At 53.9% G+C, this 27,223-nt stretch overlaps 1 protein-coding gene across 4 annotated transcripts in view; it reads left to right on the top strand.

Moving 5' to 3' along the window:
- The window catches only part of CACNA2D2 (calcium voltage-gated channel auxiliary subunit alpha2delta 2), a 194,932-nt gene that overhangs the window by 74,717 nt on the left and 92,992 nt on the right, over positions 1–27,223 (top strand). For all 4 annotated transcript variants that reach the window (XM_040568597.1, XM_040568595.1, XM_040568596.1 and 1 more), the window contains exon 3: positions 6,850–6,966. In XM_040568597.1, the coding sequence (XP_040424531.1) occupies positions 6,850–6,966 (117 nt within the window). The remainder of the gene's footprint in view (positions 1–6,849; positions 6,967–27,223) is intronic.

Here is a 27,223-nt window from a genome sequence, read left to right as displayed (position 1 = left end):
TCAGACCCGCTTTGGGGCTGGCAGGCCTGAAGTCTCATCCACAGAGGCTTGTGATCCTGGAGGGAGGGAGCAGCAGTCCAGCAGAGGATGGGAGCTGTGGGTGCCGGTGCCATGTGAGGCAGGACGGGAGCGCTGGAGCAGGTGCCACCTTTGTCCCTGGGTGGGTGGCTGCCCTCTCGTCTGTCCCTGGTTTCCTCTGTGCTGCCGCTGCCTGTTAGCAGGCTCTTTAGTGAAGGATGGAGACATTAGTTCTATGGTTTGTTTGCTCCAATTATAGCCGGCCATCCCTGAGGAGCAGCCTAACTGCACGTTTCCCTGTCCCGCTTCTGCGGGAGAGCAGTGAAGAGCTGCTCGGATGGCGCTTTCTTTTCATTAGGTGTGTGGAAGGAAGGAGCGCAGCAGGGAAGTGGCATTGCGCGAGGAGAGGGAGATGGGGTTAGTAAATGTCAAGCTGTTCGCTTCCTGCTCTCCCTCTCAAGCACATCCGCAGGCTGGGAGCAGCGGCTCGCGCTGAGGACAAGGCAGAGGAGGTGGCAAGGGGCAGCGCGGCCTCCGCAGGATCCGGCTGCCCGAGGGGGCGGCGCGGGGAGACCCTGGGCTCGGGACAGTGCTGGCAGAGCCGTGTCCTCGGGGTGCCCTCGGGGAGAGGCTGGGGTGGGCTCCCAGAGCCCCTGCTGGGCTGCGGCCCCGCTGCTCACTGCTGCTGCTTCCCCTTCTCCGCCTTCCCCTCTAACCTGCTGCAGGCAGCACCACTCGTCCCGGCGGGCTGCCAGCCAGGCCAGTATCACTCTTATCGCCGCCTGCTTGATCGTCCCTGACGCTACGCCGAGACTGACATCCTGCTAATGCAATATAGACACCACAATGATTACCATCAGGGCAAGAAATATAAGCACCAGACGATGAAATTTAACGAAGTGGGTGCAGCAGGGGACTAGGGGCGAGATGGGAATCGTGCTGTCTCAGCTCTCTACCTGCAGCCCCGAGCAGTCCTTTTCTTCCAGCAGGATCTGTGGGGTTTTGTGCTCCTTTTCCCCACCTCTTGCTTAGCCTCAGTGCTCCCTGCTCAGCGTGGACCGTCTCGCGGTGCTCTCACGTAACTGCTCTTGCCAGTCATTTACCTTGCTGGATAATTCTCCCCTAGGCTGCTCTTCGTTGGAGGGGTCAGCTCTGTGCACCCAAGCATGAGCCAGTTTGCTGCAGGGTTCCCGCTGCTGCTGTTCAGTAATACCTTGAACTGTGAGGAGATGGCAGGACCCCACGAGAAGTGGCGTGAAACTTGGAAAGGGCCAGGCTGCCGCTTGTCTGGTGGGGACCACCAGATCCCAGAGCCCCAGGAGAGGCACTGGATGAGTGCCCGAGCAGGCAGGGCCTCCAAGGGAGGGTGTCCTGCTGCAGTCTTTGCTGCAGCAACCAATTCCCTTTGCAGAGACTGTATCTGGGTCACTACATGAAGATGATCAGCGCAGGTCTGGCTGCAGAAGTTTGAAATATCCCTCTGAGCAGGAGGATACCGCTGTCCCCTGCTCCCCCGTAATAATGTCCAGGGGAAAAACCTTTTATTTTTCTGGCATATGGCCTTTGTAGGGTGTGACATGGCACAGCCCCACTTCTGGTGCAGGCAGGGTGCAGAGGACAGGGCTGTCGTGCCTTGAGGGGTGCACTTTGGTCTGTGGCCTCCCTCCCCTGAAGGACCCGTCCTTGTAGGTGTGTCGTGCCAGGGGCAGCAAAGCAGCCCGCTCCTCTGCTGCATGTAGTGCTCTGCTTTTTTGCAACATGCCAGCTTTGCGCTGTGATGAAATGTCAGTGTATGGACTGCAGCTGTCCAAACCAGGTGTATTAGACTCATACAGGGGAAAAAAAATCTGGAAGATGACTGTTCAGCAGAGCACAAGGCAGAGCACTGCAGCCTCTCGTGGCGGGGCTGCGGGCTTGGCCCTGAGCAGACCCCGGCCGGGGCTCGAGCCGTGGGCACGTCCCGTGTCCTGGGCCAGCAGGGCTGAGAGGTGCTGGCGGAACAGCTGTGCCTGGTGCCTTGGCACGGCTCGGCTTTTTGTGTGTTGGTGGCTTCTTTCAGAGGGGCAGAGGGGGACTCTTGGCACGGAGGTGGTGCTGAGCACGTAGAGGAGGGTGCTGCCCCTCTGCTTGCTTTTGAGGAAGGGCCTCCTCTTGGGGGATGCAAAATGGAGCTGGGCGGGAGAGAGAAGGAGAAGGGGTCTGGTTTGGATGGAGGCCGTCCCTCCCACATCAGCCTCTCCATTGGCGCCCCCATTGCCCTGGCCAAGGAGGCTGGAGGCTGGGGCTGGAGACAAAATATTTCCTGTCTAGAGCTGCCCAAAGGCACCCGTGGTAACGGTGCCGTGCAGGGAGCTCCCCCAGAACTCACTTGCCTTCATGCTCCACCATCAGGTACCCCTACCCGTGGGGAGGCTCTGGGTCTCCCTCGCGGCAGCCGAGCGAGTGGCAATGGAGCCCCAGGGGGAACAGAGTGTGTCTGCACCCGGTGCTGCCTTCCTCGGGCTGCGGGGTTTCACGGTGCTGGGTGCGCGCGCAGGGAATTGGGAAGTGGCAAATGCTTTCTCTAAGCCCTGACAGCTCGCTGGATGTATAGGCTCAGAGGGAATTAATAGCAGAGATGAGCATCGTTTGTTGTGCCTCAGGAGCAAGGCAAACAAGTGAATTTAGAGTATGAATGTTCTGAGGCAGTATCAGATCTGCTTCTTCGATTATACTGTTGCTGCTGCGAATGTGTATTGATAATTGGTTGTGTTACCAGCTCTGCCTTTTAGTAAGGCTACTTAGCACTTTGCTGTTGTAGATCTTCTCATCTGCTTACAATTGCACTACACTTTGAAGCATTTTGAATGAAAATGGGTTGTCTCGAGGTGTTTGATTTTCCTGCCCCCCTCACCTGCCACCATTTCTTTCTTTTTTTTCTTTTTTTTTCAGTTCCAGCTCAGTAGTTTCTGTTGTTTTGCCCACGTTAATATTTCCCCGGCTCCTGCCAGGTCCCAGCTCAGTCTGCTTCCCCTGCTGGGCCCCTTCCCACGGCCATGCCTGGCCCCCTGGCTCCCACATCCAGCCCCAGCGCTCCCCACACTCCTGTCCGAGGTCTGCAGCCATGACCTCGCTCTCGGCCCCCATCCCCGCTGTGCCGGCCGAGTGCTGACGCTCCCCTGGGTACTTCAGGGGAAGGGCCGCCAGCCCTTCTCCCCACGAGCGCCGGTATGGCTGCGTTGGAGCCCTCTGCGTGCAGCCAGCAGCGGCGGTGTCGCGACCCCAAGGTCACTGCTGGTACAGATTTCAAACCCGTGTCCCAGAGCACCGGGTCAGAGGAGAATTTCAATGAGAATGGCTGTCTGGTATGGACGAAACTAAGTGCAAAAACGACTAAGCAAAGATTCCTTCGCAGCTGAGGAATCTTTCTTTGGCCAGTAAATTCTCCCTCACGTTCAGCTTGAGGAAAAACCCGGTATGGGAAATGTCACCTTACATAGGTAAAGTGTGGCCGGGTTCCGAGCGACCCAAAGCGAATTGTTCCACTGGAACATTTCCATCCTACCCTAATTGCCTGGAGCGCCACCATTCATCCCCCTGCCTGCCCCATACGTTCTTGTGCTCGTATGGTCACCGTTAATTCATGCCGGATTGCTCTAATTAGCGCCGATGAACTGCTCGGCCAAGACGACTGCAGAGCTCCGCAGCTGCAGGGAGTGTGGAGGAACATCTCCTGGCTTCTTTTTCTGTTTCTCCTCCCTTGCGGACAGGCACCATTTCTGTCCGTAACCAATAGGAGCCAATTTTCTGTTTCATAATAGGAAAGCACTAATGTCAGGACGCCCTCCTTACCCAAAGCGTTCTCCTTGAAGATTGCTCCTCTTTGCTTTCCTAATTGCCGCTGCTCAGCTGGAGGTAGCGCACGCCTTCCAAACACATTATTTTGTTGTGTTGTTACTTACCAAGGGGAAAAAAAGAATATGAGAGAATATTGCTTTGTGCGGAGTTTTCCCCGCTTTAACCTTTTGTGTGCTGGCGTGAGATGCTTTTCTGTGGAGCAGGATCTGTTGCTGCTGGCAGGACGTGCTTTGCAGCCTGCAGCTTTGGCTGGGGTGGGACACCTAAAACCCATCCCTGCTGGAGCCTGCGGGTGCCTCTGCACCGTGGCCTCTTGCTAAAGCATCGCCTGCAGGGCAGCTGCTCTCACGCAGCGACCGCCTGCAGTACAAGGCAGGAGGTGCCGAACTGACGTGGAGCACGGGTGGATTGGGGACCAGAATGGTTCGAGTGGAGCCCTTGCGGTCGGGCTGGCTGAAAAACGTGCTTGGAGTGACCCGTCCTTGGGAACTGCTGGGGCTGAAGCCTGCAGAGCCTCCAGGGGCGTCGGAGCAGTGCTCCCTGGGGGCCTGGGAGTCGGCCGAGGACTGCGGGTGTTTGACTTGCTGCGTCGATGCTCTCGCAGGTCAGTCACCGCAGGAGAATTTACGGCAGTGCAGTTTTCTCCAGCAGCTTCAGAAGTGAGCGGTTCTGAGCCTTTTGCGTGCGGTCCCACTGATGGAGGAGCGGAGCGCTAGGTTACCAGTCCCAGCAGCCTGGGGACATCGCTTGAATCCCGCAGGGTTTGGTTGGGTTTTGGGTTTTGGAAAACCAGGTGCCTGGAGTAGAGCTAGGATGGAGGGATGGTATGCCTGGGTACAAGGCTGATGAGGGAGGAGTCTTGTTAGGAATTTCGTAGTGGTGTAGAAGAAAGGAGGAGCTCGGGCAGAGCAGGGACTGCAGCAAGACTTGCAGAAAGCAGTTGAAGCCTGCAGATTAACCCTGCGGGTCTGGAGGGACCGTGCAAAGCCAAAAGAGCATCCTTTTGCTTCGTTCAGAGCATTCTCCTGTGGCTTCAACCTCGGAAACCACTTTGTTTAACCACAAAAGGCAAGTGGAGGCTGGGGGGGGGGGCAGACCCCTACTCACTTGCTTTTCAGGGAGCAGGGCTGCTTCCTGCTCAGCTCATTACTTTCTGGAAAAGAAAAAAGGGTGGAATAAGTAATTCCACAACGTATCAGAACGGTGTCTTCTGTGGTGTTTCCATCCTGTTCCTGAGCTGCGTGCTCTGCCGCCGCCTGGGCCCGGGCACCTGCGTGCCCATGAAGCACCCCAGCTCATCACCTTGGTTCCTTTCACCTCTGCCATAGCCAAGGGACACAGCTGTGGTGGCACCAACCTGCTGGGGTCCCGGCCAAACCTGAGCCTGCTCCTTCCTTCACGCAGCTGGGCTGACCGTGGAGATTTCCAAGGCTGGCCTCGGTCTCATGGAAGCAGTTTGCATTTTGGTGCTGCTCTGAGAGACGAGGCAGAGCACAGCAGGGTCAGGCAGGTGCTTTGTGAGCTGGGATGGTTTATGTACCAGCTGGTCTCTTCCTTTGCATTCTAAAGAAGCTCCAGCGAAGAATGTCGTCGTGTCCCCTGGGCAGGTGGGACGCAAGGGTTCAACTCCCAAGGAGCATGCAGGCTTGGGCCGGGGCTAGGCGTGCGTGGCGTGGAAGTTGCAGTGAAGTGTGGAGTCAGCTGTGTCCTTGGGGAGGCCCAGGTCTCCTTGGAGGGCTTTCTGCTGCTGGACATCTTCATGTCCAGAAGTCCCGATATTTGCAGGTAGCCCGGGAATATTCAGAGAGAAGCAGAAGATCTGTGGTGTGTGCCGCATGATTTTCTTCATGCATCTTATTTAAGAAAAGATAAATCATGAGGACTTCTTTCTAATCTCAGATGATTGCAAAAAGCTCTTCTCTTCCTCCCTGTATTGGTGGCACCTGATTGTGCAGACGGAGAGTTAACAGATACGAAAATGCTCAGAGGAGGTGACCGAGAGCTTGGTGATTCAGAAGTCTTGTGCTGGGACTGATCCCTTCTCGCTGGGGCAGTGCTGATGCCCACTGCTCTTCCTATGGGGCTGACTCTGTCCTCTAGCTGAGTGACGTGGCTTGGGAGGGCAGGCCCCTGGGTCTCAGCTGCGGGGTTTGAGTGCAAACACTCACATCTGGGTAACTGCACCTGCCCCAGACGCGTCTGTGCCTCTCCCCGCCTTCCCCACCACAACATGGCTGGGTTCTAGACTAGTTGGCAAAATCCTGACTTTCTGATGGTGCCACGTCATTATGGCTTGCTTAGGGCTGAGGTTTTACCCCACGTCACATGCTCCCCTCGCTGCAGTTCCTGGTACCCGCTGCTGCCTGTGTCGGGGCTGCCAGGCTCGGTATCGGTACCTACAGAACCGTGCAGGCGGTGCAAAGGTCCAGCAGTCAGGGGGCTCATCGAACCCCAGAATATCCCGAGTGGGGAGGGACCCTCAAGGATCACTGAGTACAACTCCTGGCTCCACAGAGGACAACCCAAAAATCAAACCCTGTGTCTGACGGCGTTGTCCAAACACTTCTTGAACTCCAGCAGGCTCAGTGCCCTTGGACTTGCATTTGCAAAATGCTGAAAGTGCCCTTGGGAAGGGGACTTGGGAACTGTCAGTGGCTTTAGGGGTGTGTGTAGGTGTGGAATAGCACAGGAGGAAGCGTGGTGGCTCTGCGGGACTGCTGGTTCGGCCCAGCAGAGCTGGGTGTGGGCAGCGAGGTGGGCAGCTCGGCTTTTCACGAGGGGATGTTTGTGGCCAGCACGCATGAAGGAGAGAAGCTATAAAGCAGGTGCCTTGTGTTTTGTTGGTTGCAAAGCCTTCCACCACCTTATTCCCACAGCTTGCATTGTTGCCTAATCCATGTGGCTGAAGTTCTTCTGTGGTAGAGGTCTGGCTTTTCTGTGGCAAGGCTGCTGTACATCCCTGTAATACTGACTGCCTTTTATTCTCCTTCTTAGATCTACAATGAGAACAGAAACCTGTTTGAAGTCAAGGAGAATGTGCCCAGGAAGTTAGTGGAGAAGGTTGCAGGAGACATCGAGAGCCTACTGGCCAAGAAAGTCCGTGCTTTAAAGGTAAGATGATGGGCCTGCGTGATAATGCTCTGACTGATATATTCAGTTTTAAGAAAGGTGTTTGATGCTGTTGTAGCATTATGATCTTGGCTTCGAAGTAATTTCTATGGTTGTGTGGCCTTTTCTGGGAACTGCATCCTGCAATTGCACTTATTCATATGGATATTTTCTGGAATATGTCTCAGCTGTCATGCAAGGAAGTGTGGGTCTACTGTAGGTATCTTCTGGATTTTTATTTTCTGGATTTTTATCTTCTCCCAGTGTCATGTTAACACCTGAAGGTGCTGCCACAAGAATACGAGTGACAGCAAAAGCCTGGCAGCAAATTCTACCCAGTCATTTAACTGGGTATGTGGTAAGTGGGAGCAAAGGTGCTTCCAGTGTGCCTACAATAGCTTATGAAAGCGTTTCAGACAAGTAGGGTGTTTTTTTTCCTGTTTAGGAGAGCATGAACTGAAATGTTTGTGCTGGTGCCTGGCACTTGAATCCTGTGATTGACTGCATGTGTGAGTTGCCCTTATGGGTGCCTATGTACAATTCCAATCTACCGTCCTATTTTGTAATACTCCTTTTAAAATGAGTTCACTTTATCTGTAGTGGAGCAAGGTAATCTGTTCGTGGTGCCGGCGCAGTAAAACCCGGCAGTGGCTGTAACAAGGCAGCAGCAGGGTTCTGCTCTACCGCCGGGCAGAGACAAGCCATTGCCTTCCTGGAGAAACGGAGATACCCTCACCGCTGCCGTGGGGTGTGGGAGCCGTGGGATTTTCACATCCAGGAGCTGTAGTGGCCTCTCAAATACCTGCCTGCAGCGAGCAGGATGAAGCTGTGCAGGGCATGTCTGGCAGCACGGCCAACTGGAAGTGCTTGTGTGGGGTGAGGGACACGGGGAGGCCTTGGAGCAGATAGCGTGGCTGTTGTCTGCATATGGGGTATGGCCAGAAAGACTCCTGGTCACCCTTCGGCCTGACAGGCAGGAGTGGGAGCAGAGGAAAAAGCCCCGTGGTGAGAGGAGGAGTGGTGCGACAGCTGAGCTGGAAGTAGGGCGGTGAGGAGCTGTAAGTGACCCGCCATGTTTTGGGTAAGAAGAGGTTGCTCACAGGACGTACGCGGGAGGAATCACAGGACACCTGCGTAGGCCAGGGGAGTGCCGAGCCCTGGTGGTGTCCGAGTCACAGGCAGTCAGAGGCCAGCCTGACTGGCAGGGTGGTGTGGGGGTGCCCACAGCGACTGACACACAGATTCAGGTGAAGATTGTCGTGCATTTAATTCTGGAGTTTGGGAGGTAAAGATGAGGCCTACGTGGGATTCATAGTATCAGAGAATGGTTTGGGTTGGAAGGGACCCCAAAGCCCACCCAACCCCAACCACCTTGCCAACCCCCTTCCCAACTCAAGGAAGACAGGGGTGACAGAAGGTGGCTGCAAACTTGATATGCCCCTGGGCAGCGTGTGGCTCCGGTGTGATGGACAGGGCAACAAGGCAGAGCTGTGCAGCACAACTGTGCTGAGTGGTTTCCACTGTGGCATCTGAATTCCAGCTATGTTTTTTCTTACCCTTTGCTATGACTGACAGATTTAAAGAGAGTTTGTGCATCTTCTGGTGCTAGGACCTGTGCCTACAAATAATCTCGTTTGTCTCCTAGTTGGACTTCCTTTTCCTTTGGGATTTTGGCCAGGTGAGGTTGGTGCGTTGCTAAGGGCTCACCTGCTGCTGGACCTAACCAAAAGGAGTGATTCTGGCAGGACTTGTTGGGTAATTCACACTTGGTGCTGTTGGAATCCATTGACCTGAATTAGTTCTTTCAAGAGGACTCCTTCAGAGCGCGGCTGCTGGATGGGGCAGTCTCTTACATCCAGCTCGCGTGTGCATACTTGGTGTCTTGGGTTGGTGGTGCTGACAACATCTGGAAATGAAGAAGTTGATGGGTGAGAATTTGGACCTTCTGAATATCCTCCACGTTTTACTAAGCTTCTCCAAAGGAGAGGGGCTCCCACAGCTTATTCCCCTCTCCAGCCTGTGTTTTCTTTTGTCTGAACTCTCCCCTTTGTTGATTCATCTCTCCTGGAGTCATTTCCTCCCCTTCTCTCATGACTCACGAAAGTGATGATGACTTCTTGAAATATATTTTTCAGCATCTGAAGCAGGTGGGACTCCATGTATCAGAGAGGGCAGGTGAGGAGGGAGAAACAGAGCCTCTGCTTGAAGTACAAATTGCCACGTCACTTGTGTACTTGCTCTGCTGAAAAGTTGCCTTCCTGCTTCCTTTTCTGCAGAAGAGGGAAGGGATGTTTCCTGTGCTTTGATGAGGCTCTGTAGGACAGTGCTAGCTAGCCTTTGGGCACACACAAGGGATGTTCAGTGCAGGAGTGGCATTCTGATTTATGTGGTGATTCAGTCCAGCCATCAAAGATCACTTTCCTCGGTTTCTTAGTGAAAATTTTAACGTGTCATTATGAAAGTTCAGCTGTGTGCAGAGCATTTATTAATAACACCTGGTTTCTTACCTTGTGTGTTGCATTTCTAGAACCAGAAGTCAAGCACAAGGCCACTACACCACGACGCTTGTTGATGGCTGGGTGGCCACGGTGCCGTGCCACGGCGTGGGTCTGGCACTGCAGGACCTCTGACTTCCCACCTACGTTTCAGAGGAGTGCTGGAGCCAGGCGTGTGTGGCAGCGAGGGTGATTGCTTCCAAAAAATAAGTCATCTGCAAGGAGCTGGTTGTTTGGATTCTGCCCTTCCCTTTTTGTTCCAGACCATCATACCTGATGTCGGCCTCATCATAGGACAGAAAAATTCCTAGGAAGATCTTTTTGCAATTCCCACCCATTCCAGAACAGCATCTACAGCTGGTTCCCAGGGGGCTTTTGCCTTGTGTCCCATGCAGCAGCCTCTGCTTGATGGGGATTTGCATCAGCTCTAGCTTTCCTTTTCCCCAGTGTCCTCCAGTGTCCTTTCTCCACAACGACTTTATTGCTCTGAGCCTTCCCTCACAGTCTGCTTTAGGGTCTCTGCTTCCAGCTCCCCCTTACTCCCATGCATTAGCAGGAGAGGAGGTAGAAGAGGTGGTCTTCAATACCAAAAGTACAGCTCCTCTCCTTCGAAACAGAAATAAAAGGTACTGCTAAAATGGAGTAACTCCTGAAGGAGACGATGTTAAATATACCTGGAGTATTGCATTATGAGGAAGTTTCAGGGGTGAGGGATAAGGAAAGAGCAGAGCAGGTAGGTACCTGCCTGGGTACAAGCTCAACGGGCTCCTCCTGTCCATGCTGATGAGTTTGCGCTCGTTAGGGCCAAGAAAAGCATCTTCTTTTACCCTGTGGAAAGGAGCGAGGTGGCAGACTGCCAAATGACTACTGGGGAGTTAATGCCTGTGTGTCATCCCTGTTGTGTTTTCCTTGTGCTGGGAATCACAGCTGGCTGGCTCACGGCTCGACATCATCTGAGACTAGAATTCAACAGGCTGTTTGTTTGCCAAACGCGCTCTTTTGCCACTCTTTTCCAACTTAATTTTTCTATCTCTTCTTTGGTTTCTCAGTGTATTGGAGCCATCCTGGCTTTTCTATGTGTCCTGAAAGACATGTACCTACAAGCTAGGACTTCTCTGAACTCGTTTAGGAGTCCCACCACCTTAGTTTTTGTCTTTCTGGAGTCCTGCTTTCAGCAACGCTGTGGGCTCGGATGGCTCTTGGAGCATGGGAGAGGCAGGAGTGCCTCCTGCCCCGTTGGAGTTTGCTGCTGGCAGGGCATGACTGAGCCAGGGCAAAGCTGTCACTTGGGGAGTGCATGGGGTGGGTGCCACCTCTGTGTTCCGAAACCTGAAAGGCATTCTTCAAGCCCTTTGGTTGTCTTCTCTCAGTGCAGCCTTTCTAGTTTTCCCCAGTCCTCCAGCTTCCCATGCCACTGTATCCAGCCACTTGTCTCCTCTGCATGCCCAGAACTAGTGCCTCTCTCCTTCCCTGCACTTCCCACCATCCCTCCCTCCCTCTGAGGGCGTGCTGCTGCCCTTCTTGCTTCGTGCTCTGCCGGGGCCTGGGCCCGGGTGGTTCCTTGGTGCCACACCGTGTCCCTGCAGGCCCCAGCTCCATCGGCTGCTTGTGACCATGAGGAGATCTCCGCAGCCCGGACCCGCTTCCTCGCCTGTCCTGAAAACACACACGGCTCGGATCAAAGCGAGAGGGTAGCAGCGGGGCTACGGAGGTGATGAAAGACTTCGGAAAGTGTCAGTGCAAGTGGCTGAGGAGTTGCTTGACGTTATTTCTGCTGTACAAGCTGAACACCTCAGATAATTCTGTTGCTACAAAAGCATCTCTGCAGTAAAAGGTTGGTGGTGGGAAGCAACCCCAGGAGGAGGTCGTTGTTCATGACATGCCATCTCGGAGTGCTCCCCCTCTCCTTCAGGTCTGGGGACACCCCGAGTCTGTCTAAATAGGCGAAGTGCACGAGCTGTGCCGCAGAGTCTGTCCCTTCCCAAAGCTCCGCAGACTGGGGGAGAAGGGAGTTGTGATTTGATGGAGGAGGCGGCTGAGAGATGGAAATTTTAGATCCTAGGCTATGTTTTAGGCTTGTTTCTACTTTTTATACAGTTCTTGTGAAGGCTGCTTGGGATGATGACTGCTTCATTCTGCACATATTTAAACACAGACAATTTGCTTGCCTCCTGAGAACGGCACATCCCACAGTTTACCGAGTGGGTTATGCCCTGAAGCAAGCTATTTATATGCTGTGACCTGCCTGCAGACTGCTGTCTATGCTGGCGTTCTTCCCCCTCTCCATAAAGCACGGCACAAACACCTGCACGCTCTGGCATCGGGCACTGCAGGGCGCTGGGGCAGAGATGGAGCTGCAGAGGGGCTCGGGGTGGCCCAGCCCTGGCTCTCGGGGACCCCCACGTCCCTCTGTGCCGGTGGCATCTGTCACTGCTCTTCGGTCCTGGGCACCAGCCTGGGTGCGGGGAATGCAATTACCACTGGCGTTTGGTAACCGAGATGTCCTGTCAAAGCCTTTGTCGGGTGCCATGGGTGGCGAGGCAGTGCCCGCGTTTTTCCCAAAGAGCCTTTTGGCGGCACGGTCCCGGCGGTGAGGCTGGCGGTGCCGGCATTTCTCCCAGCAGTGCAGCTCACCGGCTCTTGGTGCCGCAATCCCTTCCCTCCTGCGCCACAGCCCTGGGCAGAACGGCGGCGCTCCTCGCGCTGCGGAGGCTGTGTAAGCGTCTGCGCTTGGGAGCGGTGCCCAGGCACGACTGGAAATAACTCCTCGTCCTCCCGGAGAGCGGAGCAGCCGCGAGCAGGTCTTCATCCCGCTGCGGTGCACGTGGCAGAGCCGGGGCCGACCTGCAGGGCCTGAGGATGTAACTGCTCTTGCGTCGGCTGGCGAAGAATTCAGGGACTCGCTGTAGGATCCAGGTACCTGTGCTACGTGTTGAGCATAAGGGCAGCAAAGTGGCCTTTCACATCCCAGAATTTATGGTGTCTGTGCGTATATATGGCACACGTGTGTATGTGCAGCAGGTCTGGCACACCCAGCGTGGCTCCGTGCTGATGGGAGAGCTAACAGCACTTACCAGTGGTTAGGGGAAAAGTTTGCGGCTCTTGTTTATTCTGTTGTTGTGGAATTTAACTGCCTATTTTTGTTGCTATGTATTTAGCTCCAGTGTGGGCTGAGCACTTGGGGAACAGGAGGGCTTTGGTAGGAGGGTTCACCGCTCCTGTTCCTTCAGCTGAGGTGTGAGAGCTCACAATGTTTTTCACTGAAGGCTTTGAGATTTTCCTGCAAGAAGAGTAGGAAAACCCGCACTTGGCATTTTCTTTTGCAGAAAAATGAATCACAGAATCATTAAGGTTGGAAAAGACCTCCGAGATCATCTGGTCCAACCGTCCACCTATCACCCACTAAACCATGCCCCTAAGCACCGCATCCAACCTTTCCTTAAACACCCCCAGGGACAAAGGAGTACAAAGGAAAAATCTGGGGATTTTCTGTTTTTCTGCAAGCATGTTGCAGGAATGGCTGGATGGGTTTCCTGGGGCTGGGGAGTCTGAGCGATCACTGCTTTAGGAGGCTGTGGCGTTCCCCCCTTCCTTTGCTTGGGATCCTGAGGAGGGGTGGCTGGAAGAGCCGGGACTCGGCGCACAGTGAAGATGTTGATCTGGAGATGAGTAAGGCTGGGGTTTTCTGAGGGCCTTAAGCAAATCTCTCAGTTTAGTCTCCGATTTCCACCTACCGCCCTCACGTTTTGGGTTTTCCCGCTTCCTGGCATTTTTTCCTTGCTTATTCCTTCCGATGTGAGGGTGTAGGCAGCTCTTGGCTGTGCTTCAGGATCCTCTGATGGCAGGCGAGAGGGAGCTGGGCGCGTGGCTGGAAAGCGCTTCCCGAGGCGGCTTCTCGGGGCGAGAGCCGGTCCGCGGGGCCATGCAGTTGTGTTTCAGTCCCAGCTGAGCGCTCAGTGCGCTGCTGCTCAGCTGGGACAGGTTCCAAGCTCCATTTACAGCTGGCACAAGCATATATCAAAAGTGCAGAGGGGATTTAATTGGACAGGTTTATCCCTTTAACAATTCTGATAGCCCTGAGATTTCCCTTGCAGGTATGTGGTGAACAGAGTCTTTATCAGCTCTTCTGCTTCCTGATAGGGACAATAAAAGGTTTCACTTGTCTAAAGAGCTGCAAAAATTGGCGTGCAATGAAGCATTTCTCAGCCCTCTTCCGAGCAGCTTCTGCCTCTGTCAGCGGAGGAGGCTCTGCCCTTGTCGTGGTGTGGGAAGCACCCTGGCTTTCTCTTCCTCCATCATTCTGGAGGCTGCCTGTGGTTCTGGGGGGCGTGGGGGCTCCACCATGCACACTTGGCACGCGTGCACGCTGTTCCGGCTGCGCAGCGATGGGCACGAGCCTGGCTTCGTCCTGCGTCCCTTTGGCACTCGTGGAGGAGGGACCACAACCGACATCCACCTTGCTTCGGCTGAAGTACCAACCATTTACAGATGTAGTCTCTTCACCTTGGTAATTAATAGTGACAAATCCATCGCTCTTCCCACTTTGCTGATTGCTGGTTGGTGGCTTTTGTTCCAATTCTATTTTTAATTCCCTCCTAATCAAATCCTGGCCGACTGTCCCCATTTATGTATTTATTTGTTCGCTTGTTCGTGCACATGTGTGTGTGTGTGTGTGGGGGGGGTCTTCTCCTGCTGCACGATTGTTCTTGGGCTGGACCTGCTCCAATAATCCAATTTGAATCCAATCTCCCAGGTCTGGAATTCTAATTTACAGATTGCAGAGGGGAGCCGAACAATGCCCGCGCACCAGGATGGTGGTTTATTGTCTAATCTAATCAGGGACAATCAGATGTTTGTAACGAGTCTATCAAAACTGTATTGGGCCAGTTTGCTGAGCAATGTAACCAGCTTTCTTAATAGCGCTAACACGATTTAGGGCTTCCTGTACTTTCATGCAGATTATGTTGAGCGTTTCCCTTTCTTCCCCTCCCCGAGTGCCTGGCAGCAGCCCAGCCCCACGTGCCTTACAGCTCCGTGAGCGCCTGGTGCGCTCTGCGGCTGCGGGGCTCCACGGGGCACCGGGGCTGCTGCTGCTGCTGCGATCCCGCTGGGACGACCCCGACCCCACCGGGGTCTCAGCAGCGCAAACGCACCCCGAGCCGCGGGCGGGGGGCTGAAAAGCAGCGCTTCTCTCCTGCTGAAGCCTTCAGCGAGTCTCCCCACCGGGTCTGAGCCCTGCGTGTGTGCTGCGAGCCTTCAGGCTCCTTGGGCTGCTGGCAAGGAGTGAACGGAGCAACTTTTGTCCTCCCCGGCCTGTGGCAGGTTGAGGCTGTCGCTCACCTTCGCCCCGGGTATTCGCTTTCCAAAGTTCGCACAGCTGCAGCTCAGGCCTCCTTGGGCAGGGGTTTGCAGCGCCCTCCCAGCGCTGGAGCAGTAGGGGAGCCAAAACCAGGGCCGTAAGTGGGCTCGCGTCTCTTAGCACAGCTGTCCGACCCGGAGCAGAGCTTCCCCGTGACTCCTGCTAAATCTCCCCTCGGGCACACGCTGCGTGCAGAGGGAAGGGAGCTGCACGTGGGGCTGTGGGATTGCTGCAGGGCTGCTCCACGCAGGGAGCTCCTGCAGCCGGGAGGAGGAGGAGGAGGAAGGCCATGAGCTCCCTGCGATGGGAAGGGACCTTTCTGCCTGGCTTTCATCGCTGTGTGTGCCTTGCCTCACCTCACCTGGCTCACATACCTCTCCAAAGCAGTGAAGAAATCGAGATCCCGGAGCCCTCCGAGGCCGGGTGACGATGAGTTGTGCATAAAGAGTGTTTTACTTTCCTTCCTAAAACACCATGTTGTGTCTTTGACAGCAGCTCGCGTGTTGTCTTCCAGTTTCTCCTGGTTTCTGAAGCACTCTCTGCAGAGGTGAAGGTAACCAAAGCCATTGATGTTGGCAAGGAAATTCAAAGTGTTTGCAGTCCTTGGCCGTCTCAAAGCTCGGATCCATCAGCTTGCTCCTGAGCCTCGAGCTCCTTGGGGCTGGCTTATTCCTTGCGCAAGAGGGTTGTTGAAAGGATAAAAGATGATGACTAAAACTTACCGGTTTATAAACAGATGCCAAAATGGCGAGTGAGGCGATAGAGGAGCGGGTCTCTTTTGCTGGTGCTAAGGAAGGAAATTATCGTTTAATTCTTTGTGAAGCAAATTTTGAACACAGTTGGGAAGAAATGATTGCAATGGTAGCAAAATAAAGGAAGCCGTGCCACCGAGAAGGGGATTTGTTTGAATTTCCTTGGTTAGTTTTGGCATGAGAAAATTCATTTCCATGGCGGATTGGTAGCTGGAGTGGCTTCTGTGTCCTGTCCTGTGGCCTCATGACTAGGTTGTGTGTGGTTGGAGAGGGCAAGGGGATCTTTGTTCCCCTGGGGTTACCGGCAATGTTACGGGGAGCATGCAGCCCCACATTTGTGGGTCTGGTCCCCGTGCCAGGGAGCTCGGCCCCTGCCCCTGTGCTGCTCATGTCCTTCGAGAGCTCGCTGAAGCCAAGGTCTTGGCCAGAAAAGGCTCCCACCCGTTTGTGCTCTGGTTTCTTCTCATGTCTTCTCCCCCGAATGCTTGAAATGCGTCATCTGGGATGGAAGGCTCTTGTATTGAGTGGGAATAATTGACCTGGGAAGAAAAACTGAATCATTTTGAATTCAATTCCAGCTGAATGAGGATTTTTTTAAGGGTTTCATCCCTAGTTGAACCAAAAAATCAATTATTTGTATCGCTCTGTTTACGGACAAGTAGGGAAGTTAAAGGCTCTGATGACTGAGGGGGCGGAAGCTTGGTCCTGCAGGTTAATGGGCTTGCATGAGGCTTTTTTCTCTCAAAAGCTCTCTTCAAATCCCACCTTCTTTTCCTAAAGAAAGCGGATTTGGCAAAGCCCCTTTCTGCTGCCCACAAAACACAGACCAGCATTGGCGTGGCTCATCTCGGCGGGTGTCCTACGGCTCGCACAGGCTGGGGGACACTTGCCGAGCACCTGGGTGGCTTTCCCTCTGTGCAGCCGTGCGAGCCTAAATACGTCGGTGTCCGGCCCTGCCCCACAGCAAGGAGCTGCCGTAAGATTCCCAGAGCAGCTGATGTCCATCAAGTGTTTGAGTGATGCTGTGGCAATGCGTAAAACAGCTGTGACAGGCATCTAGCAAATCTTAATGAAAAAAAAAAAAAAAAGCAGCAAGAACCTAAATTGCACGTACAACTGTGATAAAGAGCCAGAGATAACGCTAAAGAGATGGTATCAATTTAATGCAGGTTTGGTGCCAACATCTGTGGTCTGCTCTTTGCAGAGCAGCCGTCGGTGGCCGGTGGGATTGCAGCAGCAGGCAGAGTGCTTAACGCGTCCGGGCCCCCTGTGCGAGCCGTGCCCAGCGCAGCGCTCTGAAGGCTGCCTGCTTCCTGGGATCAGCGAAAGCCTTTCCTGCCGCTGCCATAAAAATAACGTGCCCTGAAAAAGTGACGTGCCCCTGCCTGCGGGCCTGTGGGTCCCTGTAAAAGCAGCACGGCACCCCTTGGTGCGAGAAACCAGCCGGTGTTGGCAGCGCTGCAGGCGGCTGCGGCCAGGCTGTGGGCAGGGGGGCAGCTCCACTGCTCTCAGCTCTCTGCGGGGCTGCCGGCCGTGGGTCGGTATTGTCACCTGCCCCAAATGTCTTCCCAAACCTTGAAAAATACTGATTTTAAATTTCTGGCTTTTTTTTCTGCCCCGTAAACACGAGAATTAACAGACTTCCTTAAGCAGAAGGTGGTAGGTCCCCAGCACGAGGGGGTTGTGAGGGCTGGGACCGACCAACTCCTCCAGACCCTGGTGGGCAGCGCTGCAGCGCGGCTGCTCGCCTTTGGCCGTTGCTGCATCCTGCGTGCTGCTGCTTTTCGGAAGAGTAAGTGGTAGGTAGTAGCAACAACAACTTTATTCAAGTTGTGCTGCGAGCAGTGCTTCTTGTTGCGCACCAGTAGATGGCACAGCTTTTATATGAGCTAATTATATAGGGAGAAAACTCGGGTCTGAACGGTTTCTGTGGCTAGTCTTAGCCATGCTTGCCTCTCCTCACACAAGTGAAGACGTCTCTGCTGATTGAGAAGGTCGGGTGAGATCGCAGAAGATACTGAGCTTTGCAATATCTGGGGGGGCAGTGGGAAGCCATGATGGGGAAGAGAAGGTAGATGGCTGTGCAGTTAGAGGTGCATGGAAGCAGGTAAGCAAACCTCCAGGCGGTGGTAGTTTGGCTTCCCAAGCTCATTGCGGCAAGTGGTGTGTTCCCTTAGGACATTTGACTGCTCCAGCTTTATGCACGGGGAAACTGAGGCCTAGAGATACCACGCTTTGTCCTTGATTCCGCTGGGAACAGGAGCTGTGCTTCCTAATTAACTTCTGGGACGTCAGCTACAAGGTGTCCTTCATGCTGAGTTGCTACAATAAAATCTCCCTGGAGCTCAAAGCTCTTTCTCCGTGCTCTGTTTGGGTTTGGCGCCATTGTTTCCTGGCCCATGCAGTCTTTGAATGTGAAACTTTTTAACAGAAAACGTGAAATACGCCCTACTGAAATAGGGCAAGTTGAATTCATTCTTGTATCTTTTCTCTGGATGATGCTGCCCAGCTGTTCCGTACCTGCCCTAAACCAAACAGTGCTCTGGCCCATGCGGGAGTTGCATTTGCAGCTTGTGGAAGGTGGGGACTGAAGCTGGGGTGCTTACTCAAGTGCAGCAAGACGGCTGTGAACAGGAGAGGGAACCTAAGCCCATGCCTCCGTGCCCCTCTCCCGGCCTGCTGCAGCTCAGCACTGGGCTGCCAGGGCTGGGCTTTGCTTGGTCCCTTTCTTTTTTCCGAGATTTTTTCCGAGCCACGAGGTTGCAGTGCAACCTTTCCCCTATAATTCAATCCAATTTCAAAGAAAACCTGGCCAGTTTGGGACCTGCTTTAACTTTCTTTGCAAGACCTCTGCGTCCCACGGAGACCACAGATGTAATGAGAAGATCTGGTTTTGTGTCACCTTGATACTTCCTTGTGCGTTTTGGTTAACAGTGCCCTGTGGGGGTTTGCTTTTGCCATCTCTCCCACGCAGGAGCTCCCCCAGCATGTCAGGGAAGACGCACGGACCCCAGGTAGGAAGCAGTCTTTGTCTCTAGTTTGTGCTTGCTGAGGAACTCCTCACTGCTGAAGCAGCTTCTTGCAAGTGGATGGAATGGATATGTCTCAAACCTTGAGGGCCTGGAGTGCATGTTGAATATAAAACAGTATATGTATGCACTCCTGTAAATAGAGTTGTCACTCTAAAAGAAATGGGGTTTCCAGTGCTTGTCAGATCACTTTAAAACCATTTTTTATTACTAGATTACATTCTAAGATAAAGCTTATTGTAGCAAAAAAAAGAGGGAAGGTTTAGGATTTCACTGCAGATTTGGAAACACACTTAAAAATTATGAAGTGTCTTCGAGCCTTAGCTGAGGACAGACTTCCTGCTTCAGCATTTTCCTCCCTGGCGGCTCCTGCCCAGCTGAGTTAAAGGACGATGTCGGTGCACAGTCTCCCCCAGCAAGTCACTTTTTAAACCAAGCAATGTGATGCCATGTGGACACAGGCAGAGAAGGTCCAGCTCCCAAGTTTGCGTCCTGTTCAGGGACAGAAACCCTTCCAGGGTGTCCCTGCCCTCCGGGAGCTCTGCAGAACACCCCACTGCGCGCGTGCTGCTCTAACGCCACCACCCGAGGGAGGTCTCGTCAGTCCCGAGGATCGATCCTAGCCATGTGTTGCCTTTCTTCTTTCCCTTCCCCTCCTCCACGAGCATTGCTCCTAAAACATTTTTGCTTTAGTTGTATCCTTTATGCTCTTCTAGTGCTGCGTCTGAAAGCAGAGAAACCACCAGGTTGGTGTCAGCTCTTTTCTTAGCAGTTATCAGTAACATCGCTCTGTCTGAGACGCTTCCATCTTTTCCTCCTAGTTTTCTCTGGTGGTATTTGTCTACCTTTGATAGGTAGCGGTGGAAGCGCGAGCAGGATGTTGTTCTCAGCTGTTTGTTTGATGCAGGGCTGTCCTGCAGCGTACCAGAGAAAACAGCAGTCTCCTCCTCCCACCAGACTGACTTCAGAGTTGCGTTGTTTTGCATCCATCCGCTCCATCTACTGTCCTCGTTTAGACACCCACAAAGTGCATCACAGGCTAGAGGTTGTAAGAAGCAGTGATTTGCAAACGTGATCTTAACGCTGCAGTCCCCAGCGGCGTGAGGGGTGAGCACGGCACGGAGGGGCAAACAGCCCGGCAGCCTGCGCCTGGCAGGGATGTTCGGATGCAGCAAAGCCACTGCCTCCTCGCTGCTTTGTGGGTTTGATCAGGACCTGGCTTTCTTGAACATTGCACAAGGACTTCAAAGTCACTCGGTGTCTGGAGTGGTGAGAAGAAAGTCGGCTGGATTTAATCCCTAGATTTAGAGGGAACCATGCCTGCCATAACGTCTGGCCTCTGAAGAGATGGGTTCGTTTGTGTACGGATTATTGCGGATAGTCCCCACTGTCGCGCTGTTTGAGGTGGTTCTTCTCCCACACCCTCCTTCTCCCACTCAAACCCAGAACCTCTGCAAGGTCCCAATTTGAGTAGCTGCTTTGCTCCTTCTGTGCTGAGCATCCCTAAAACCTGCGCTGTAATAGCATCCCTGCTAATTATATCACTGCAGATTTATTTCACGGTAATATTATTGCTGGCCTCGGGCATCACCGCTATCATTGGAAAACATCGAATGATCACAGCTCCTTAGCTGCCTCCATTAAAGCTGGGAGAAGCGTCTGGGCCTGTTTATAAGTTTTGCCTTTTGATGAGAGCCGAGGATTGATGAGCTGGTGGATGTGGGGTTTGCAGACTGTGCCCTGGAGGGAAGCTTGCCGAGTCACAGCAGCCATAAGGTGCAGATGGCAGGAGCGCTGCCTGAATGCTTATGCAGCTTGGGAAGCGGGGAGCGAGTCGGGAGCGTCACCTTTATCTCCGCAGGGCAGCCCTCGCCCCCTCCCAGGCTCCAAGCAGCAGCCAACGCAAAGTGGCAGTGCTGCTTTTTAACAACAAATGGGGGAAAAGAGCGTTTTCTCTGTTTTCTTAGCTGGAAACCAAATCCTGTGGCTGGCGTGCTGGATCCCAAGGCATCGTGCTAAGAGCGTGGCTGTAGGTGGGTGCCAGATCTCCAGGGCCGTTCTATCCCTGTGTGCCGGGCTCGCCGCTGCTCGGTGCTGCATCCACCTCCGGGACGGGAGGCGGCTGGTGCCGGAGGCCAGATAGCCACCCTCCGGAGGATTTCTGCTGGATTTATTACAATATTTCAGAACACATCCAGATACCACGCAGGTTTGTTGACCTGCTGGGACAGCAGGGCACCGAGCATCCTGGTGGTCCTCAGCCAGCCACCTAGGGAAGAAGATTTCAGATCTGAGATGTAGCTGATGTGGAGAAGGCGAGGCGGTAACTTATCAAGGTCCCTTTCAGAATCCATAAAAGCAGATCAGTTGTTATCGATTTTACTGTGTCTGGCTGTAACGTCCTGTTTGGTTACGGTGAGCAGTGCTCCAGCACGGGAGCGAGCGGGCCAAAAGCTTGACTGAAATGGGGTCAATAAATTATGTGCAGACAAAAGGCACTTACACGCAGGCTGCATCAAGTCTCCTGGTAATTTCAGCAAAACAGTCAGAGCAGAAATACGCTGATAATTATTTAAATTAGACTCCAAGCATTGAGATTTTTTTCTTCAAGTAACAGCACTTCAGCACTTGTCCAGATGAGTGCTAATTTACCCAAATGGAAAGGTTTATTAAACATGCCAGCCAGTGCTTTAGTAATATTTAGGACAGCAATTTTGCCTTATTATATCTCTTAACAAAGAGGACACAGGCTCCCTGATCCAGCACCAGAGCAGTCGGGGGATGCTGGGCAGGATCCCTGCCAGCTCTGCCTGGAGGCGAGTGGACGTGTATCGTTTCGGCTTTGCTTCTGCCCCTTTGCTACCTGCAAGCCCGGGACCTGCCTCACCTGACCAGAAAATGTCACCAGGCTGAGGGGCGCTCAGAATCTGCACATCTCGGTGCAGGAGGCACTGCTACGTTTTGGAAACGCAGTTGTTGCTGCGTGGTGTCGGCGCGTACAGACAGGCGGGTACGGCTGAGTCTGGGCTGGACGCTGCTCCGTGCCTTTGTCCTCGTTTCACCACGGGCACTCTCTTGAGATGAATCGCGCTGTGGCATGTAGGCTTTGTTGTTTCCCTGAAGACTCAAAATTTTTGTTTTGTACATTTGAGAGGATATTTCGCGATGCCCAGTGGTTCTGCTAAAATATCCAGTAGAAGTCGTCTGCTGCTGTTTGTCTGTGGGTGCAGATGTTTGGCGCTATAGTTCCTTCTAGGACTTAGATGGAGAATTAGGACTGCTTGCATGGATTAAGGGAGAGGTAGAGATGACATTGAAGTGTCTTATACTGAGATACTCCTGACAAAGAGGATGATTGTGTTGTGTGATTTTTTTCTTGGAGATCCATCCAGAAGGAAATATCTTGTAGGCTTTGAAATTCTTCTGGCTCCTCCAGAACAAAACCCACCGCCTCTTTTATGTGTGCCTGCTCACCAAGGGCATGAGAATAGGAATAGTGCATCGAGGGCGTGCACTCTGTTGTTCATACCTTTAAGATCTTGTTGAGGCAGAGAGGCAGGACCAGAATTTTCAGAAGGACTTTGCTGCCACCAGAGTTTTAATAGGAGTTAAAGGAACAGGATATGCACAGAAGCTCACTAGCTTTCTGCTGTTCGGTGTATCATTAATAATGGTATTTCTTTGTGATCTGATTGCTGGTAGTATACTTTTGCCCAGTGTATTGTAGCTACATTTTCCTTTACTGAAAATTTTTCCTCCTTGCTCCCCCCCCCCCCCCAAGATTGCTGTGTTAAGCTATTATGCCGTAAATCTTGGGAGTGTCTGGAGCTGTGTTTGAGGATGATTTGGCAAGGGGAAACCTATTGGAGTTCTGGGTTGTAAATTCTTCCAGAACTGAGCTGCAGGATTTAGCCAGCAGTGATGGGAAGATTTTGGCTCTGTTCCCGGCACTCCTTCCGTCTTCAGTACTGTTGGGTGAGTAAGTGGTGTCAGAGCAACGAGGGGAAAGGCTGTGGCTGCTCCCATGTGCACGTGCGGACACTGAATCCCCCAGAGGGGAGACAGAGAAGTGGATCTTCTCCAGCCTTGATGTAGAGGCTCAGTGATCTCCCTGGAGAACTGGAGTCCTCCCAGGCAGGTTGAATATTCTCTTGTTTGCAGAGCTGCCATCCATGCTCCCCAGCACGGGTGGGAAGGAGGCCAGGGCAGCGAGTGCTGCTGCTGATCCCTGTCCTCCTTGTGCTCCAGAAAGGCCAGAGCAGCGTGGTGTCCCTGCTCCTAGGAGGGGGACAGCACATGCCCGAGGGAGGGACCCGAGTGCAGCCAGCGCGTGGCATGGAGGCGGGCACCTTGGTGCTTGCTGGCTGCTGAGTCAGCCTTGAGCTCCCTGCTCTCAACCATGATGTCCCTAGTGCAGCCGGTGGCACTGTCATGAATGCTTCCAGCGTGCCCTTGGTGCCAGGAGCGGAGGCTGTTGCAGGAACAGCGGTGCTGCCCTGATGGGTGTGCTTGGTGAGAGGGTTAGCAAGTCGGTTAGCCTGCTCGGCGCTGCCACATCCCGCCGGGCAGCGCTCCTCTGCTGGTGACGTCCCCTTTCACCACGGTTTGTAAAATGTGGCTGCTGCAAAGCTTTGGAGGCAGCAACCAGCATAAACCCAGCCATTTCTACCGATGTCCCGTCATGCAGTGCTGTCGCTATTAACAGTCCTGGCAGTCGGCTGATCGGAACGTGAACTCTTCAGAACAGGGAATGTAAGTGGAAGTCATTGGGAAGGGAGCTCTTTGTGTTGCGGACAATACCTGCTCTTCAGCATCTGCCGTCCCGCAGGGCGGCGTGCCCTGATCGTGCTGCAGCCCCCACTGGCCGAAGGACGGCCTCATCCAGCCGCACCGCAGAGGTGCGGGGTGCTACCTCCAGGAGCTGTCCCTGCCGGTGCGCCTCCGTGAAGTGTAAAAGGAGACAGCGTGGGATTCAATTCTACTGTTCTAGCACCACCTTGATTGGAAGTGCTTTACCTCCTCTTCATTAATCAGTTTGAATTTTATCTAAAATTCATCCTCGATGAAGGCAAATTAGGTAGAGTTCTGCTGCTTCAGTCTCGGGCTGGAAATGACGGTTGTGCACGCGGGTTTGGCAGGTCTGTGCTGCGCAGCTCAGATCAGCGCCACCGTGCTTCTGGTGCTGGGTTTTTGGTGCGGAGCCTGGAGGAGCCAGCCCTGTCCCACATGTGCAGCTGCCCCCGACGTGCCGCAGGCGGGACAGGCGCTGGCGTGCCGGTGCAGCACAGGGAACGTCTGCGGCTCCATGAAACTTGGAGAGGTTTAGGACCAGGACACGCGTGCATCTGAGAGGTGTGTCGTCTTTTATATGGTTCCTTTGCCATTGGATGTTTTTGTACAGGGATGAGTGGAAAACAAGGATCAGGGAGGGATACCAGGCTGTGAACTCTGCTTCTAGAGTCCTTGGCCGTCTGGTCGCCGGAGGAAGTCACCTTCCTGCCATGATTCCCTGTGACGTGGACTCCTGGTACGTGGAAGACCACCGGTGTTCCGCTGAGGTTAAGCCTTTGGTGGTGGTTACACAGACCCTGATGAGTGCTTGGCCTCGTGGCCCATGCTGCCTTGCCCACGGAGATCTTCTGCAGCTCCTGCCGCAAGGTTACTCAGAAAAATCAGGCAAATAGCCAGGCACCCTATTAGAAGCTGGCCTAACCATGTTTTCTTCCCCCCAGGTACGGAATGAGTGTCCCACAGGGGTGTCACAGGATGGTTTGGGTTGGAAGGGACCTCAGAGCCCACCCAGTCCCAATCCCTGCCATGGGCAGGGCCCCCTGCCCCCAGCCCAGGCTGCCCCCAGCCCCATCCAGCCTGGCCTTGGGCGCTGCCAGGGATGGGGCAGCCACAGCTCCTCTGGGCAGCTCTGTCCTAACCAGCTGGACAGCATCTGAAGTGTGTGGTTAATCTTTTGTGGCAGGATTTCAACCATCCCCTTTCATTGGGAAGAGGTAATGACCGCAAGGCACTTGCTTCTGAACTCCTGCATCTGTCTGAGAGCCGCGGGTCCTCTTCCAGATGAGACTCCCTCCTGATGGCTGCGGCGATGAGGCAGGGAGCGCAGGGCTGATTGGCGGAGGCACTGCAGAAGGCTGCTGCCTAATTTACCTAATCCGTAGCGCTCAGCCGAAATGCAGAAGTGCCGGCTCTCATCATGCCGCAGCTGCAATTTGCATTGGGAGAGAAAGGGGGGAGCGCACTGCCAGGGAGAAGCGGGCTCCTTTTTGCTGCCTGGATCAGTGGTCTCCCCTCCTACCGGGGGTGTAAAAGAAATGGCAGTGTCGCATTCTGCTCTATTTTCTCCTGGTTTTCTTCCTTCTCTCCCTGCTGAGGGTGGGTAGCATTAACCTCCAGGGACACCAGTGACTTCCTAGCAAGTAAGACCGTCATTCGCAGGCTCCCAGGAAAATTAATTTCAGTGGCAGTAGCCACTCCTAAAGGACCCTTTCTCTCTTAGGACATAGGTATTTTTTAAAGCAAGTGTCCCGATTCCCAGTGTTCCTCCTCCTCTGTGGACCTGGAAGGTTTTTGTAGCCTGGATTTGACTCCCTCAAGCAAAGTCCCCTGTTGTGCTTCTTGTGGAAGTGCCTGAGAAATCTGCTCTCTGGGGGTTGTTCAGTTGATCAGTGGCAGATTAACAACTTCTCCTGCGTCTCATGAAAGAGAGGAGTGTGGTGAAAACCAGAACAAACCGAGTTTTGCTGCGCCTCTGGAAACAGAGCTTGTGAGCTGGGAGTCGGTCCCTGCAGTCCTTTCCTCATCGTGACTTCAGCTTCGTGCTGTGGCTGGTGGCTGGGACGGGAGCGACTCGGTGCCGTGGAGCAGCTCCTACGCAAAGCTTCCCGGCAGCCTGCATCTGAGCGGCCTTTGCACTGCCATCGCTCTGGTCTAGCTGCTTAGCTAGTGCTTGTCGCTTGTGGGTTGCCTCATTCGAAGGAGGAACTGACAGCGCAGCCAGGAATGCGTTCCTCTCCTCCAAGATGGCACACCAAGACTGGTTTTGATGGCACGACATCGTTGCTCACAGTCGCGTGAAATTCTCGCTGGAACAGTGCTCAGAAAACTGTTCTTAAAGCCTCGGCTGTTGCGGTAGGAACCTGGTTGCAGTCCCACACAGAGCAGAGCCAGTTGGATTGTGTTCCTCACGGCCTGGTCTGATGGGTGTTGAAGATCTCCAAGGGTGAAGATTCTGCCCCTGGGCCCCTGTCCCAGTCTTGACCAACCTTACCGTTATTTTTTTTTCTTCTGCTATGCAATCAGAATTGGCCCTGTTGTGCCCACGGGCTCTCATCCTACTGCTTTGCACCTTCAAAAAGAGTTTGTTTTCAGCAGGCTCTAGCAACATGTTGAACTGCTTGCACCCTGCCATATCTCCCTTCCAGCAGTTGCAGGAGCGGGTAAAGCTTCTGTGAGTACCAGAGCCTGTCTGATCGTCTGGCTGGAGACTTTCTCTTGGGTCATCTCGTGCTTGGTGCCTCTTCCTTTGTTCTTTGCCTCCTTCACCCCATTAAGCATCCAGTTTCAAAAGAGCAGCCAACATAACCCTCTGCCCAGGTACTTCCACTCCTGGCATGTCCTGGACCCACAGCCTTTGTAGGTGGTGCCCCCCATCTTACTTCGACCGTCCCGCTCCACAGAGACTTCCTGTCACCCTCCTCTTGTTCAGGAGAAACCAGCAGGCTAACGTCCTCGAGCAGGATTTGCCCAGCCTCTGTCGTAACAAAATCCCGTTCGAGCCCAGAATGAACAAACCCCTTTTGAGCCTGGGTGGTGGCTCGGGCCAGCCAAGCGCAGGGCGCTCCTGCCTGGTGCTGATGCCGGGGGGACATGTCCCTGCCTCTCTGCTGCTCCCTTTTCACCAGGGGAGAAAGTGCAGCTGTGCCTGAGTGCCAGATGCCAACAGGTGAACGCTACAACAGCTTGCCTCCATCCTTGGAGATGCTCAGAACTCACCCGGACACAGCCCGGTGCCTGTGCCTGGTGGCTGCGGCTGGGTCGCAGCCAGGGAATGGCCGGGGTGGGAAGGGGCCTCTGGAGAACGCCCAGTCCAGCCCGCCTGCCAAGCAGGGCCACCTAGAGCACGGGGACCGGGGCTCGGACATACGATGGTCTTTTTGTCAGGGAGGAACCAAGGCGGGTTTGCTCACTGGGAACCGGGCAGGGAGGGCTGCTGGCGCTGCAGGAGCAGTGCGAGGCGAGCTGCGCGCTGTAGGTAGGACGCCTGCTCCTGACCTCCAGCCAAGCCGAGCTGGAGGAGGGAGTCTTGCAGATGACTTTGTTGCAGTCATCAGGAGAACAGCACATCTCCGACACTTTTTTTTTTTTATAGGTCTTGTGCGGATTTCATGTGCCAGAGCTGAAATAATACATGATTTCTTAAACTGGCTTTTTTCACGGTTGTAGGAAACAATCCAACCGTTCAGCTGGAGTGGCAGAGAGCACAGATCCGCACCCACGGTGTGGGCTGCGCCGGCCTCTGCCCAGACGTCACCTCTGTGCAGGCTGGTGGAGATGGAGGAGCAGGAGCAGTGAAACCATGTCACGCAGGGCTGCGCCCAGCAGCCAAAATAA

Source organism: Cygnus olor, chromosome 10 (genome assembly GCF_009769625.2).
Source record: "Cygnus olor isolate bCygOlo1 chromosome 10, bCygOlo1.pri.v2, whole genome shotgun sequence".
Taxonomy (NCBI): domain Eukaryota; kingdom Metazoa; phylum Chordata; class Aves; order Anseriformes; family Anatidae; genus Cygnus; species Cygnus olor.
This window is presented reverse-complemented; position numbering and strand designations above follow the sequence as displayed.